Here is a 17,527-nt window from a genome sequence, read left to right as displayed (position 1 = left end):
TACAGTATCTGTTGTTGTTTATTCGTTCAGTCGCTTCCGACTCTTCGTGACTTCATGGACCAGCCCACGCCAGAGCTTCCTGTCGGCCGTCGCCACCCCCAGCTCCCCCAAGGTCGAGTCCGTCACCTCCAGAATATCATCCATCCACCTTGCCCTTGGTCGGCCCCTCTTCCTTTTCCCTTCCACTTGCCCTAGCATCAGCATCCTCTCCAGGGTATCCTGTCTTCTCATGATGTGGCCAAAGTACTTCAGTTTTGCCTTTAATATCATTCCCTCAAGTGAGCAGTCTGGCTTTATTGCCTGGAGAATAGCAAATTTTCCATTCAGATCTAACACCCCTCCAAAGATAGCGGCAAATACAAGAATCTGTTCTAATTCGGGTCTTAGTTCGTATATTAATAAAAGAAATTAAGCACAACTCGTCTGCCTGCAACTCAATAGAGTACAGGGCTTTTGCCTACAATGAGCTCTGGATTTGGTCCGGGAGAGGTTTAAACCGAATTACACGTCTGAAACCTGTGAGGTGTTTTGTACGGGAGGTTCACGCATCGCAGGCTATTTATTTTCAACCCCCAACCTGCAACGTGGGGATAAGAGCACTCGACAACACCGCAGGATGGCTGTAACCTACTCTCTTAGCTTCAACCAACCCCACGCACAAAAGAGACAGAATACCATCGGACTACATTTATTTTTATTCATTTTATTTGTACCCCACCTTTCTACCAAGAAACATGGCACTCAAGGCACATCGCAGGGTTGTTGTAAACTAGCATGAAGCCCTAAGCTGCAGTCTGCAGACTGAACTACGCTACCAACTGTGAACCACTCTCTTCCAATCATGGCCCCCTCCAGTCGCCAATACGGGGATAATTGACTGCATTTGCAGTGCACATTTGTAAGGCTATTTGTAAATCGTGGGGAGACAGGGACTGAAAATAAATATTGGGTTGGATCCAGATTTAGTTATATTCAGAATAGGCCCATTGAAATAAATGGTAAAATTAGTAAGTCCCATTGATTCCAATTGGTCTACTCTATGACTAAGTCTGGATCTAACCCAATGTTTTCACACGAAACTGGCGTTTCTACTCCTCATCACAGCTTTAACGAATTTTAGCTTCGTTAAATTCTTGGATTTCTCTATTAATTTCTATGGACAGCTCTCACTTCCTTGCCGGGGTATAGTTAAAAAATGGCTTCTTAATGTGAACTAGAAAATGACCAATTCAGACAATTAGCTGATTCTCTATATGTATATCTCTGTGTTCAGAGTGGCGTCGTGGAAGTCCTGTATAGTTGACATTGGAGTGGCGAAAATCTGGTTTAATGCTGGAAGGTCTGCGATGGGGCAATTGACTCCTTGGTACAGGGGTGAACATCGTGATGGGTCCCCGCACTCACTGAACATGGTTTCGCTGGCCACGCAGCGCCTACTGGTTGGCATGAGCTGCTCTTCCATGGCCACAAGGGGGAAGAGATGAGGCGAAGAATCCACTCCTTGATTAAGGCTGCAATCCTGCAGCACACTTACTTGGAAGAAATCCTATTGAACTCAGTGGGACTTTCCTCTGAGTAGTCATGTATCGGATTGCACTGTAAAGAGAACTTGAAGGTGGTGCTAGAAAACGAGAAAAACCAGGGCGGGAGGGCAGGGAGCTTGGTGCGATTAAAATACTGTTGGCACCGAGTCTTACAAACTTTCAGTGCCAACTCAAAACCTATCCGTTCACCCAGGCTTTGGACTGATTTCTGTATTTTTAAAATTCTTTCTGCTGCATCATGTACAGTGTTCTTTATCTGTTACTGTTCTCCCGTTTGATTTTTTTTTAAATCAGTGTTTCATGATTTTGTGTTTCATTGGTTGTACTATTTTGGGATTATGTTAAAGTGAAAAGTGAGCAATACATTTAATAAATAAAAAATGGGCAAGTCATGTGACTAGTATTTTAGGACACTCAGACGTGTCCTTCTGGAGCATGCAATCTAGATCTGGTGTCTTGCTAAATGCTTGTTTAGGAGACACACTGATCAGAACCATCATAAAATGCCTTACATTCATCTGCCTAGACAAAGCATAGCAGAAGAAAGCTTGTTTCATGTGTTACCTAGACAGCCTTCCTCAACTGGTGCACTCCTGATGTTTTGGACTATAACTACGATCAGCCCCAACCAGAATGGTGAAAGGTCAAGAATTCTGGGAGTAGTAATCCACAGCATCTGGAGGGCAGCAGGCTGGAGAAGGCTGCCATAAGATAAGGGTAACTTTATTCTAGATATTTATTGCTATGACCACAGACCCACATCAGCTTCATCCCAACATACAATAAACACTTGTTATGGGGACTGGCATCTCACCACCTGGACAGATGTAATGATGAACCCTCCCATTCAACTCCACCACAGGAGGGGAGAACCTAGCAGTTACTCAACAAGAATTTGATCCTTGACATTTTAAGATGTACAAGAGAAAACTGCACATGTGCATATGCCAGGATTATTGTGTCAGTTGTGGTTGCTTTGCTTTTAAAGGTCTGGGGTGTGTGTGGCATAGAGAGGTAACTTTGGCTGCCCCATGGTTACAGTGTATTCTTTCCTCCAATATTCTCCAGACCTTTCAGCTTGTACTACCTTTTGAGACCAGGGTTACTTTTAATATATTCCAGTATGCTGACTTGTTTTAATGGCATGTTCTTAATTACAGTATTGTCCATACTCAGTGGAGCAATCTTGAACAAACAGGATGACAGGACTCAAGAGAACCTCTTAATTTAGATTGGGAGCTCCTGGTGCCACCAATCGAAAGACACCATACAGCTATTCAGTCTTTTCCTTCTGAATGGTTTTTTTTGTGGAAAGGAAGTGGAAGCAACAGTGGGAAAACACCTGAGTTAACAACCGGAAGGCTATGACATCTGGACCCACCATAAAATTCTGTAAATGAGGCAGGGTGATAAAGCCTCCTCTAAACTCACCTTACGTTTGAGAGCTTCACAGTATACTGACTGTAGTGCAAATGATCATGGATCACTGCCTTGTTGTGGCGAAGGGGCTTGCGTAACTCAGTGAAGCCATAAGCTATGCCGTGCAGGACCACCCAAGACGGACAGGTCATGGCAGAGAGTTCTGACAAAATGTGGTCCACTGGAGAAGGAAATGGCAACCCACTCCAGTATTCCTGCCAATAAAACCCCATGGAACGTATCACAAGGCTAAAAGGTATGATGCCAGAAGATGAGCCCCTCAGGTCGGAAGGTGTCCAATATACTACTGGGGAAGAGCAGAGGGAATTTCCAAGTAGCACCAGAAAGAGTGAAGCGGCTGGGCCAAAGCTGAAAGGACACTCAGCTGTGGATGTGTCTGGTGGTGAAAAGAAAATCCGATGCTGTAAAGAACAATATTGTTTAGGAACCTGGAATGTCAGATCAATGAATCAAGGTAAGCTGGAGGTGGTCAAACATGAGATGGTAAGATTGAACATTGATATCTTGGGAATCAGCGAACTAAAATGGACAAGCATGGGCGAATTTAATTCAGGTGACCATTATACCTACTACTGTGGGCAAGAATCCCTTAGAAGAAATGGAGTAGCACTCATAGTCAACAAAAGGGTGGGAAAAGCAGTACTGGGGTACAATCTCAAAAACGACAGAAGGATCTCAGTACAAATCCAAGGCAAACCATTCAACATCACAGTAATTCAAGTCTATGCCCCAACCACTGAGGCCGAAGAAGCTGAGGTTGATCGGTTCTATGAAGACCTACAACTCCTTCTAGAACTAACACCAAAAAAAGATGTCCTCTTCATCATAGGGGATTGGAATGCTAAAGCAGGAAGTCAAGAAATCACCGGGATAACAGGCAAGCATGGCCTTGGTGTACAAAAGCAGGACAAAGGCTAATAGAGTTTTGCCAAGAGAACACGCTGATCATAGCAAACACTCTTTTCCAACAGCACAAGAGGTGACTCTACACATGGACATCACCAGATGGTCAATATCGAAATCAGATTGATCATGTCCTTTGCAGCCAAAGATGGAGAAGCTCTATATAGTCAGTAAAAACAAGACCTGGAGCTGACTGTGGCTCAGATCATGAGCTGCTTCTTGCAAAATTTCGGCTTAAAATGAAGAACATAGGGAAAACCACTAAACCATTCAGGTATGACCTAAATCATATCCCTTATGAATATACAGTGGAGGTGAGGAATAGATTTCAGGGATTAGACCTGATAGACAGAGTGCCTGAGGAACTATGGACGGAGGTCCATAACATTGTTCAGGAGGCAGCAACTCAATCCATCCCAAAGAAAAAGAAATGCAAGAAAGCAAAGTGGCTGTCTGATGAGGCTTTACAAGAAGCTGAGGAAAGAAGGGAAGTGAAAAGCAAGGGAGAAAGGGGAAGATATACCCAACTGAATGCAGATTTCCAGAGAATAGCAAGGAGAGACAAGAAGGCTTTCTTAAATGAACAATGCAAAGAAATCGAAGAAAACAAGAAGGATCTTAATGTCCCTGATAGCCATGATAATGCGGTCACTGAACTTGAGCTGGACATCCTAGAGAGTGAAGTCAAGTGGGCCTTAGGAAGCATTACTAACAACAAAGCTAGCAGAGATGACAGTATTCCAGCTGAGCGATTTAAGATCATAAAAGATGATGCTGTTAAAGTGGTGCACTCAATATGCCAACAAATTTGGAACACTCAATGGTGGCCACAAGACTGGAAAAGGTCAGTTTATATTCCAATTCCAAAGAAGGGCAATGCCAAACAGTGTTCAAACTACCGCGCCATTGCGCTCATTTCACATGCCAGCAAGGTTATGCTCAAAATCCTACAAGCTAGGCTTCAGCAGTATGTGAACTGAGAACTACCGGAAGTACAGGCTGGGTTTCGAAGAGGCAGAGGAACTAGAGATCAAATCGCCAGCATTCGCTGGATCATGGAGAAAGCAAGAGAATTCCAGAAAAACGTATCTTTCTGCTTCATTGACTACGCTAAAGCCTTTGATTGTGTGGATCACAACAAACTGTGGCCAATTCTTAAAGAAATGGGAGTACCAGACCACCTTACCTGTGCCCTGAGAAACCTGTACGAGGGTCAAGAAGCAACAGTAAGAACTGGACATGGAACAACCAATTGGTTCCAAATTGGGAAAGGAGTACAACAAGGCTGTATATTGACGCCCTGCTTATTTAATTTATATGCAGAGTACATCATGAGAAACACCGGGTTGGATGAATCACAGGTTGGAATTAAGATTGCCGGGAGAATTATCAACAACCTCAGATACGCAGACGATAACACCCTAATGGCAGAAGGCGAAGAGGATCTAAAGAGCCTCTTGGTGAGGGTGAAAGTGGAGAGTGCAAAAGCTGGTTTGAAACTCAACATTAAAAAAACCTAAAATCATGGCATCTGGCCCCACCACTTCCTGGCATATAGAAGGGGAAGAAATGGAAGCAGTGACAGATTTTATTTTCTTGGGCTCCAAGATCACCACAGACGGTGACTGTAGCCATGACATTAAAAGACGCTTGCTCCTTGGGAGGAAAGCTATGGCAAACCTAGACAGCATAGTAAGAAGCAGAGACATCACCTTGCCGACAAAGGTCCGTCTAATCAAAGCTATGGTTTTCCCAGTAGTAATGTATGGCTGTGAGAGCTGGACTATAAGGAAGGCTAAGCGCCGAAGAATTGATGCTTTCGAACTGTGGTGCTGGAGAAGACTCTTACGAGTCCCCTGGACTGCAAGGAGGTCAAATCAGTCCATCCTAAAGGAAATCAACCCTGAGTGCTCATTGGAAGGACAGATACTGAAGCTGAAGCTCAAATATTTTGGCCACCTACTGCGAAGAGGAAAGTCACTGGAAAAGACCCTGATGCTGGGAAAGATTGAAGACAAAAGGAGAAGTGGACGGCAGAGGATGAGATGGCTAGATAGCCTCACCAATGCAATGAATATGGACTTGAGCACACTCTGGGAGAGAACGCAAGACAGGAAGGCCTGGTGTGCTATGGTCCATGGGGTCACAAAGAGTCGGACACAACTGAACGACTGTACAACAACAGTGCAAGTGAGTTTTGTAGTAAGTTTTGTTGGAACTTATCCCTCTATGTCTCAGTTACAACAAATGGAATTAGATATATTATTTTAAATTTACTGATCTCCCTCAAGCTTTTAGAATAGGATGGGTTATAAGCCTAACAGTGCAACCCAATGCACAGCTATTCAGACATAGCCTAACTGAGTTCACTAGAGTTTCAGCCCAAGTAAGGATGTATGGGATTGCAGCCTAATTAAATAAATTAGTAACAGGGTTTGTTGGTGTGATTGCTGTGTAGCCCTAAATAGTTTGGCCAAGCTAAATTAATGATTTTTGAACTTCAAGTTAGTTATAGCACATGTATTCAATGAATACACTGACATTTAGGGCACAATCCTATGCATGTTTAGACAGAGAAAGGTGTAGACGTTCCTCTGTCTACACATGCATAGGATTGCACCCTAAGTTTCAAATATTTTTGCAGCTGTAGCAAAAGAGTATTTTTACTGCTTTTATAAACTAGCTTCTTTCTTAATGCTTTTATGGTCTAGTCCTAAAGAAACTGAGGAACATAATCCTATATATATATTTATTCCGAAGTCAGTCCTATGAATTCAGTGGCATTTGCTCTTTAGGCATTGATGCACACTTATCTGAACATCAGCACCATTAAATTCAAATAGGCTAAATAGCGTGCATAGCATCTGGCTGTACAGCTGTAGGTAGTCCTGTGCACACTTTCTTGGAAGTAAATCACACTGACTTATTTCTGCATAGGAGTAGCTGTGTGCAGGAGCAACCTATTAGTAACCATATGCTTGTTTGTTCTTCACTTCCCCACCCTTGTTACGTATCAGCATATATTTTATCTTCTTCTAACCATACTGTGTACTAAAACTAGTTGAGCACAAAGGTAACAGGATTTTATATCCTGAGAACAGGCACTTAAGTGGTTTGCCTTACTGTTCAAGGACTGGACTACACCATCACACGCAAAACATACTTTTATTTTATGTTTTTAAAACAAGACTTCTAGAATGTCTTAAAACAGAGGGTCCAAGCTGGGGAGCCTTCAGGCAATGGTGAGTGTGGATTTGTAAGGAACTGTAAGCACAATTTCAAAACGTTTGGTTGAAATTATGTGTTTTTGGTTGAAATTAATCAGTGTTTTGGCATACAAATCTTTGGAGAGTCTTAGTGTAACACTCGGAAAGCATTTTTTATTTTAGTTACTGATCAACAGTGTTGGCCTTCTCTCTCTTTTTAAGCATACATGCTCATCATTCAGCCCCCCCCCCCCCCCAACCTTACACAGGAACATTTGGTAGGATATTTACATTGACAATTTCATATACCGGCCGCATCCAACAGGGCTGCTGAACTTACATAATTGATGTAGTGCTAGCATAAGTGCCCTCTAGCTAATAGTGTAAGATGGCATGGCAGGTCTCTAATTAACACAATGAAGTGATAACGCTTTGAGGACTTTCATGGAATCTCATGTTGGGAGTTAGCAAATGACCATCTAGTCCAACCTGTTTAACACTTCTACTGGATTACGTGTGCAAAAGTACGGCGAATAACTTCTCACAAATCTGGATTGCACCCAATATATATAGAGCATAGGAGAAGATAGTTCCAAACTGTGTAGTTATAAAAACATAGAATACCCACTGTTAAAATTATGATAAAAACAGTTTAAAAACAGATGTATTCTAAATTTCAGTATATTATACTGTCTTCCAAATCATATTCATATTTCAACTATAATCTTAAATTTATTGACTTTACATGTTGAGAAAAGCTGCAATTAAAGTTTTGATAAGGACTATGCACACTTAAAGTTTTGATAAGCACACTTAAAGTTTTGATAAGGACTATGATAAGGACTAAGTCCCATTGACCACAGTTGGACTTACTTCGGGTGGGGTGGGAAGATGCTCAAACTTAACCCTCCTCAGGGTACTAAAAACTGTTAAGGGAACAATCAGGCCCTCCTCCCCCTTCTTTCTTTGTAAACTGATGTCTCACTGCTCTTAACATTCCATGGCTCTAACACGGCAATGAGCATGCTCAGACCCTGTCAGACCATTCTGTGTTTACATTTTTTACCAATTAATATTTTTTGCATACATGCCCTACCAAAATCCTTGCCTTCAATATATACAATTGTTTTAACTGTTAGGCACTCTGGGAACCCTTTGGGTTTGAAAAGCAATGTATAAATACATGTAAATAAACAAACCAACACATTTGGGGCCTACAAAGAGTCATCATGGGGAGTATGATAAACAATTGGGAATCCCCCCACAGTGCAACAGAATGGGGCTGCTGAACTCTAGGTGGGTAGCTTCCTGCATACCTAGCTCTGAACCTCAGCAGTCTAGCCCTTGGTACAGTATCGATATTGGGGTCAAGGGATGCATGCTTCATGGTGCTTTTGCCCAAATTCCAATTTCATCCCTCATTCCAGGATACTCTAAACTGTTAGGGGCTCCACCCACTTTGCAGCTGAAGAAATCCTTGGAGAGGTGATCAATTAGGACTAGAGAAAGCAGTGATGTGTGGATGGCTCCATTTTGCTATTCTCCACCAAGGTCATTCATTAGACATATTAACTACAAATATGATATGAGAACACATTTCACCTGTGATTTGTAATTACATCTGTATATTATAGACAGTGATCCAGTTCGCACATAGCAGCAAATTGTGGGTTAATTAACCCACAATTTGCTGCTGTTATATGCAAACTGCCCCATTGTAATATTTTTTCTACTTCCTTGATTAATAATACTTTTACAAAATAGACAACAAAATGTACAATCATCTGCTTAAAATTATTTTAAATTCAAGATTGAAATATTTGACTGAGGGGAACATTGCCATGTTTCCCCATTACAAAATAGCTGTATAAAATATAACAAACACAGTGTGAAAGCATATTGATGCTCAAGTAATAACAATTTCTCAGAGGAGGAGAAGGGAGGAGAATGCTATGCTGGAACAGAGTGTATCTCTTAATTTTAATTAGAAAGCTAGAACAATGTCTAACCCACAAGAGCAAATACAATAGTAGCTCTCTATCTGTCCTTGGGTAAAGCAAGGTATGTGGTATTCACTAGACCAAACAAGTAAAACAAAGGCATTTTATTGTACTTGTTTGTTTTCAAAGAGAAACAAACAAATGCTTATCTAGAGTCAGTATAAATTGCTTGACACAGGCAAATGTTATGCACTGGGAATGGGAAGATAACACCACTCTGACCAAAAACTGAAGATTTTGCTTGTTAAAATTCTTTCACAGCAGCCGATGTTGCAAAAATTAGATTCATAATAGCTGAAAAATTGAAGCAGGTGGTGACGAGAAGCCAAATGTATACTAAAATGAATTGCTCTGTTTTTCATCTACAACAGGGGTGGGCAACATGCAACCCTCCAGATATTTTGGCCTTCTAACTCCCACGATCCCTTACCATTAGCTATGCTGACCACTAGGCCAAAACGTCCAGAAGGCTGCAGGTTGCCCACCCCTGATCTACAAGATCCTTTGCACTGACACTTTCAAAAGAGCTCTTCTTATCACAGAAGGAAAATACACATTTACGCTTGTCACTTCTACGAGCTGACTGGAAATGTATGAAATTTATATTTGATGCATACTACATCTTTTTCCAAGGTAGGAAGCCAACACAAGAAGTTTGGACAGAGTAGACTCTTTCTAGCAATGGCTAACATACCAGCTACTAAAATGATCCATGTATAGAAAAAAAAAGCATAATGGACTTGATCCAGTGTTTGCTTCCACCAGTGGAAGAACTCTCTGGGCAGAGTTCTGCTCAGTATAGTATGGATGGCAGAAGGGGGAGGCAATTTTCATTAATTCCACCCCTGCCCCGGAATACCCCAGCACCACCTCCCACACTGTTCTGGAGAGCTTCCCAACCCTCTAGAGCAGATTTTGGATGGGCATAGGGGGTGCAGGAGGGAGGGGAACAGATGAAGATTTCCTCCCCAATTCCCCCAGTAGAAACGCTCCACTAGATCAGAAGCCTTCTATTCGTGGAAGGCCCATAATATTCCAACAATCCCTCAACCCTCTCCACCAGATTTGGAAGGGTGCAAGGCATGCAAGAGGAAGGAAAGTCAGCTGAATTCCCCTCCCCGCCCCTTTCATTCATGGAAGTCTCTGCTAGATAGAACAGCCTTCTGGGAGTGGAAAGACAAAATTGGATGCAACCCAATAGGTGCATGGGTGAAGGGGTGAGAAGAGTGGACACCACCTTGTATGAAGGTGTGTATGATTTTGATAAGAAATCAAAGAAAGTACTACACTGGGTGTTCAACATCTTTGTCCATGTAGGTAAAACAATATTTCGATTCGGTATCATGCTTGAAAACATTTATTTTACAACAGAAGTTGTAAAAGTAACACTGTACAAATAAAAATGTGTACACTTGAGAAAAATCAGGAATGGGTTATGGACATTACTTCTTCCTCGGGCATCGCCTTCTGCTCTTTCAAATTCTGAGGTAGCAAGATGCCATCAGGAAAGATGGGTGCTACACAAAGGCCACAATCCAGAGACACTTGGTGACATGCCTAAGGGCTTGCACTTACTCAGAGGAATTCCGTTTTCCTTTGAATAGTAGCTCCCTCCTGGGCTGGGCTGGCTGGGGATGATGGGTATTGTTGTCCAACACATCTGGAAGGTGCCAGATTGAGGAGGGCTGTCACAGAGTCCTCTATAATATCACTATACTGATGTTTAGTTAGCTCTATTTAGCTCTATACTGATGTTTAGTTAAACATTAGTTAACTTCATTAGTTAACCTCTGAGCTATAGACTTTACATCAATGTGGAGACTCCTCTATGGCAATATCCTGACCGTTCACTGAAGAAGAATCTACCGCCTTGGAGCCCATAGTGTCCAGAAGAGGGACAGAGGCACCCATTTCATCAGTAGTCTGCATCTTGGGTTCAAAGTTCTGATCAATAGTTCCTTTGTCACTGGTGTCTCCATCAGACTCCTCTGCCAGTTTGTCCTGCGGCTCAGCTGTCTCCTCTTCTTTCTCATATAAGAAGTTGCAAATCATGTTTGGTCTGCTGTATGAGAAATCTTTGTCCTTAAGCTCTAGCCACTCCACACCACCGCCTGTCAAAAAAAAAGGAAGGGGAAGAGAGAGAAAATTTAGAATTATAGAACTCATTTTTATTAAATATTCACATGCATCTCTTGTTGCCTCTCTTTCCTTCTGTCCCCTCTCCTTCATTGGCTTCCCCAATGTAAAAATTTAGATTGTGAATTCTTTGAGATGCTTGTGTCCCACTTGTGACATAAGTGGAAAGGGAGGATATAAATTTAATAAACAAACCACCATGTATATGAGTGATACGACATAAATAATAATCAATAGCCAACTTTAGGGGTTAACCATATAGCAGTAGTACGTAACAAATGGGATATATGTTGACATAACACTGCATTAGAAGCACACTGAGGGTTTATGACCAAAACTGGAGAGAAACTCCATTGCCACATTTGGGGATCTAAGTAGCCAGAAACCCAGCTATATTAATTCACTTTCAGATTATTTGGGGAGATGTGCCCACATGATCTCCATATGATAAATACACCAAATAGCAATTTTTGTATCAACCTGATATACAAAGGCAGGCACCTTGAGCAATGGACATCTTTGCTCTTATCTCTGCTTGTGGCACAATTGGGTTGATCTGGAAAAGGGGCTGGTGTATTCCACACATGTGTATGGAATATCTTGCTTTGGGAATAGGTGGTTGGGGTAGATGGCCCTGGTGTCTTCTCTTTCCAGCAATATGATTTGATACTTCTCTCTCTCCCCACGCAAAAGAACACACACTAATGCCACAGTTTCTCAAACCAGATATGGGGTGGTGGGCAAGTCCTGGGGATACCAGTTAAGGGTGGGGGAGCCATAAACAATTTTGCACATCTTTCTGATAAGCGTATACATAGCTAAAGCTCAGGACATTATGAAGTGTGGGTCAGAATCCCATTTGGATCACTGAGAGGAGCAGAACCATAATTCCTTGTGGGCTCAGTTACTTCGAACTAGAGAAGTGGTGCGAACAGAGGGTATCTTTATGAGCCAGGAAAAGTGGAGAGGAGTGGTCTGTGTGCATAAGAGCTGGACAGAGGAGAGTGGGAACGCAATATGCAGTGTGTGGTAATTTGGCAAGCATACTCAATGGGATTTCTAGGTTTGGGAAGTAGAGAAAACAAATTCAGGGCAAGTCCTGTGCATGTTTGGACAGAAAAACGTTCTACAATTCTCAGCAAGCCCCCACCAGCCATACTGGTTGGAGAATGTTGGGATTTGTATGACTTTTTTTCCTGTCTAAACATGCACAGGATTGCACCTATAGAAACTGAGAGTGATTTTCCAAGAGTTCTAGGGCCGGCCCACCTGTGTTCTCTTCTCCTTCTTTTTTCTCAGTCAGGAGAGTCCGTGTCATGTTCAGCTTCTTCATAGTGTGGCATTTATATTTTAGCTGTAAATTTTGGTTGCCTTCTGCATCTATTATAAAGGGAAAAAAACCTGAGATTGATTTTTAGTGGTAACTTTACTTTTTGAAATTTTAATGTTTTGTCTAACCTTCTTCGAGCTTCTGAAAAGCAAAGATAAAGTACCACCTACCATGATCTTTGTTTTCTTCAAACACAACACAGGTACCAAGAGTATCTGGGGATGAAATGAACATTTTGCTAAGGAAAAAGACAGGCTTCTTTTCAGAAGAATACGCCAAACGGCCACATCTACTGTATCAAATGAAAGGATTAGGAGATCAGCATATGTAAGGCAGCTAATTCCAAAGAGCTACTTAGGGTCACTGGCCCAATGAGACTGTTTATTTTCCCCCTCTTTGATCAGCTGACACCACTTGCATATTACAAAGAGCTTTGGAAACTCCCCTTGGCTTCAAAAGCAATTTACAATTGGGACTAAAACCTGGATTTGAACATGGCTGCTTCCTACTTTTCATTACTTTAATGTTTAGCTATGTTTGTAATTAGGTGTTTTTATTGCAAAGGGTTTGTTTAGTTTTTAAACATATTTATTGATTTTGTTATTGCTTGAGGCATACATGGGATTTGTGCTCTTTTGTAGAAAGGCAGCTAAGAAAAACCAATACTACTACTATTGCTGCTACTACTACTAATGCCTTCTTTGGCTCCCAGAACCATTCATGGTTCTTTAGATTCTGGCTTATGAAGTAGTATACCAATAACGTATTTTCTTACCTTCATATTCCCCAGCAAAGACATATCTGTCTACTTGCAAAATGGGCCTTTCTGTGTCTATTCCCTAAAAAGAAGATAAGATACAGTTACGAAAAAGAAAGTTAAATGTGAATTACTTCCAAGCAATTTTGATCCAAAGCACAGCCTAAGCCTAGTGAAGTCTGAAAAGCTCATGGACACAGTACACAACATGTTTTCAGCATGGGTGTACACATACCACTGTCATTTTTAAAGAGCATGTCCATTTTGACAGTGTGTAGGTACAGTGGGAACTCACAACCGACCACAGTTGTACCAACTCCATACGACGGCTGCGCCCCTACTTTCCCAACCATCTGCTCCCATCAGTAGCACATGCCCTGCTCGCGTCTCGTCTAGACTACTGTAATGAGCTCTACTTGGGGTTACCCTTGAAGACGGTTCAGAAGCTGCAGCTGGTGCAGAACACAGCGACTTGCCTGATTAAAGGCAGCCGCAGGCGAGATCATATCACTCCAGTGCTGAAGGAGTTGCACTGGTTACCAGTTGTTTTCTGGGCCAAATTCAAGGTGTTGGTTTTGACCTTTAAAACCCTGTGCGGTTCCGGCACAGCCTATCTCAAGGAGTGCCTCCAGCAACACCAGACAGGCCGCTTAACAAGATCAGCCTTGGATGGCCTTCTCTCTGTCCCATCAGCCAGGACAGCTAGGCTGGTGACAACGAGGGAGAGGTCCTTCTCTGTGGTGGTCCACACTCTGTGGAACTCCCTCCCTAGGGAACTCCGCCATGCCCCTTCTTTAATGAGCTTCCGCCACGCACTGAACACTTGGTTATTCAGGCAGGCGTTTGGGGTGGGTTAGGGTATTTTAAAATAATGTTTTAATGTACAATTTTACTGTTTTAAATTGTACATCGCCCAGAGCGGCTGGGTGACCGGCCAGATGGGCGATTAAGAAATTTAATAAATAGACAAACAAGCTTCCCACTATGTATGCACGCAGTAAAACAGAAACACCATTTGACAAGACGATACACATTTTCTCCTACAAACTTGAATAGCTCATAGATAGCAGATAACTTCAAAACCTGTAGAGATCAATAGAATACAGGATCACTGTCCTCCTTAAAAAAAAAAAACCTAGCGAAGATGCAAGTTTTGTATTAATCACACTCACCAAAATCTTACATTTGTTCTCACATTTTTCCAGAAAGTCTGAATCAATTATTCCTGACAGTTCCACCATGACTAATTGTTCCTGGGGAAAAAAGTTTACAAAGCACATTTTAAATAATGTAACTCAATCTCCCTTTCAGCCCAGGAGATAGGGCTCACCTGAAAATACTATTATTGTCACAACCACTTTGTTCTGGAACACATTCACACACACAAGGAAACATCCACCTGCTTTCCACCTCTATATTGTAATTGCTTGACATCCATCTTTTCAGCCATGTTTATGGCATTAGGTAAAACAACTTTACTGCTGTGCTTTCCCACTACCACTTCAATTAAGTGGTTAACTATTCCTTTCTGCCTTGTTCATAGGCTGAAACTAAAAGTAGTAACTATCCCATATTCTGCTCCACCAACAAAGGAAGAATGGGAAGGAGGCAAAGCTGCCTTTAAAAAGATACTCTTTCCTTTATGCTGAAGATAAAGTAGATACCCAAGACTCCTGAACCATCCAGGCTAGAGATCTGAAGTCGTGGAATAAAACCCAGAAAAATTCAGAAAAAAACTTTCCCCCCCTCTCTGCAAGAACCATTTTTTTCCTGAAAAATTGGAAAAACTGAACAGCTTTGGATTATAAAAAATTTTCTTGTAGAATTTAAGACAAAGTATTTATATGGGGGGGGGTTGAACTTGATGGTCTTACAGGCCCCTTCCAACCCTACTATTCTGTGATTCTATGATATATTGTTACCTAGCCTTTACTCCCCCCAAAATGATTTCTAAAAACTATGTAATAAGAACATTTGTATAGAAAGACTAGAGATGTAAAATGTCTGGAAAGAATGAAGCCATGGGGAAAGTATTTTTATTCCTCTGTAAGATTCCTAGCATAGTTCCTTCTTTCATTTCTTATTAAAATTATTGATCTAAAGTATATTTTACTGATAGACATTTAGGCTCAGTTTCCTAACATGTGAGCAGAATCACCATTGTGCATACTTGACAGTAATTGTACATACTTGACAGCTTGGGTTTTGTTCTATAGAGTCCTGTGTTTCTGATGCTGTAGCAGTCATTTAATGTTGTTCTAATCTATTCAGACAATAATTACAAATTTACTGAGTTTACTTTTAAAAGTTTTAAATATAATGATAATTTTATGACCAAACTAAGTTATAAATAAAATAACTGTAGGAAAAAAGGCTGCTTCATGTTCCTAAAGCAGCCCTCCCCAACCTGGTGCCCTCCAGATGCCATGCTACCAGAGGCTGATGGGAGCTGAAGTCCAAAAAATCTGGATAGCACCAGGTTAGGGAAGGCTGTCTTAAAGCAACAAGGTGACTTCAGATCTGCAAAGAGCACTAAAAAAATAAGCATTGCTTATTTTTCAATTTTTCCAAAATGTCAATTAAAAAAAAAAGTAGGGGGAGGGGGGAGAACAGGTATTTTCCCTGGCCTCAAAATTTATGGAAATTTCACGTCTCTAATCTAGGCTGAAGTTGATACACCTAAACTATCCCACACTGTTTCAAGCATCCTAAGGAAACAGCTGTAAAATCTAGTGGTGGATGATGCAGCAGTGGTTATTACACCACATCATTGCTGGCTGAGTGTTGAATCTTACAGAACAGAGGCATACTTAACATTAGATCCTGCAGTAAAATACCAGTGCTAATACATTTATAATCTGAGTAATACAAGGGTATATTTTTTTCAGCTTTCAATGGGAAAGAGCTAGATCTAAGGGGTAGAACAGAAGCCTTGCATACAACAGGGCCAAGTTCAATGCTAGCACCTCCAGTTAAAGGGTCTTTCTAACTCCTATCGGAGATCCCAGAGGACATCGTTAGTTGGGGCAGCCAGTATTGTACTAGATGAGGCAGACCGGTATAAACTTCATCCATAAACTTATGAAGTAGGGATTTTAATCCATTATATCAATCCTGAGTATGAACCGGGATATCTGTAATAAGAAGTATAAGAGTGTGGCTACTTCTTAACGGAAAATCACTCTGCACGAGCTCAAGGACACTCTCGTTCGACCTCACAGCTTTTGAGGATGAGCTGTGGCACTAAAAAGAGGTGATGGAATTCAAACTGATTGGAGAGTAAGCCTCACTGAACGCAGTGTTACTTCCTTCCAAGTAAACCTACACAGGACTGCGTCGGAGGACTGCAATCCGATACACACTTCCGAGGGCGGAAGCCCGTGGGGTTCAAGGAAGCCCGGAGCGCGGCTTCCATGCCTCAGCCCTCCGAAGTGGGGAAGCCGAAGCACCCGGGCTCGTCCATTCCACAGCCACCGGCACGCGCCTGCCTCCAGCCCAGGGCCGCTTCACAGTTCAGGCCCCGCTGTGGGAGGACGCAGGCAACCTCGTCGCGAGGAAAGCCCATTGGTCGCACCCACCTCCACATCGGCCTCTCCCCCTTCGTGGGGTCTCTGCGCGGTCTCCATGCCAGCGGCGCCTCAGCGAGCGACACGTGACCTCGCCGCCGCCATCTTACCCAGGACTCTCGCCGTGCTTGGCGGGCTTCTGGGTATCCTTTTTGAGCGGGCGGGGGACGCGGGCGAGGGCTTGCGTTCGCGCTTGCGCAGTGCCTGTGGTTCACTAGCAGCCGACGGGAAAGCATCCGGAGCCGCGCGGCGGCAACGCAAGAAGGCCGAGAGCGGCGGAAAAATGTGGGGGCGTTTCAAGCCCCTCTGGAAAGTGTCCCTGGAGTTGTGGTTTCACCTGCTGACCTCCAGGGAACGGTGGCTCGGAGGGAAGGAGCATATGTCTTTCCAGAGGGTAGCTCTCGCAGCAAGCACAACATAGAAGTCTTGTGGCACCTTCAGTAACTCAATAAATGTATTCGTCTTTTAAGGTAGCACAAGATTCTTTATTTATTTATATATACCGCCTTTCATTAAAAAATATTCTAGGGCGCTTTACAAGTGTTCTCGTTCTCTGTGTTTGTGTTCCTTCTCCAGGGCTTGCTTCCCCCCCCCCTTTTATTAAACTATGAGGCTGACCCGCCCCATGGGTAAAGTACTCATTTT

General features: G+C 42.4%; 1 protein-coding gene across 5 annotated transcripts; it reads right to left on the bottom strand.

The window, feature by feature from the left end:
* Nucleotides 1-7,248: 7,248 nt before the first annotated feature.
* On the bottom strand, nt 7,249-16,994 carry GTF3C6 (general transcription factor IIIC subunit 6). 5 transcript variants are annotated; one of them, XR_014786649.1, is made up of 7 exons: nt 16,895-16,994; nt 14,489-14,569; nt 13,335-13,398; nt 12,730-12,774; nt 12,499-12,609; nt 9,590-11,204; nt 8,880-9,483 (listed from the first exon to the last, which is right to left on the bottom strand). XR_014786649.1 is itself a non-coding variant. In XM_084827301.1 (6 exons), the coding sequence occupies exons 1-6, from the start codon at nt 16,940-16,942 to the stop codon at nt 10,903-10,905; spliced, it is 651 nt and encodes a 216-aa protein (XP_084683427.1). In that variant the 5' UTR covers nt 16,943-16,994; the 3' UTR covers nt 7,249-10,902. The 5 variants fall into 5 exon arrangements, 4 of the variants coding, with proteins under 4 accessions (XP_084683427.1, XP_084683425.1, XP_084683426.1 ...); XM_084827301.1 differs by having other exon boundaries at nt 7,249-11,204; XM_084827299.1 differs by having other exon boundaries at nt 8,616-11,204; nt 16,642-16,994.
* Nucleotides 16,995-17,527: the final 533 nt, after the last annotated feature.

Source organism: Heloderma suspectum, chromosome 1, assembly GCF_057233095.1.
Source record: "Heloderma suspectum isolate Gila_16-S chromosome 1, 16-S_ref, whole genome shotgun sequence".
NCBI lineage: Eukaryota > Metazoa > Chordata > Lepidosauria > Squamata > Helodermatidae > Heloderma > Heloderma suspectum.
The sequence above is the reverse complement of the archived record's forward strand: the minus strand, read 5'-3'. Positions and strand labels throughout refer to the sequence as shown.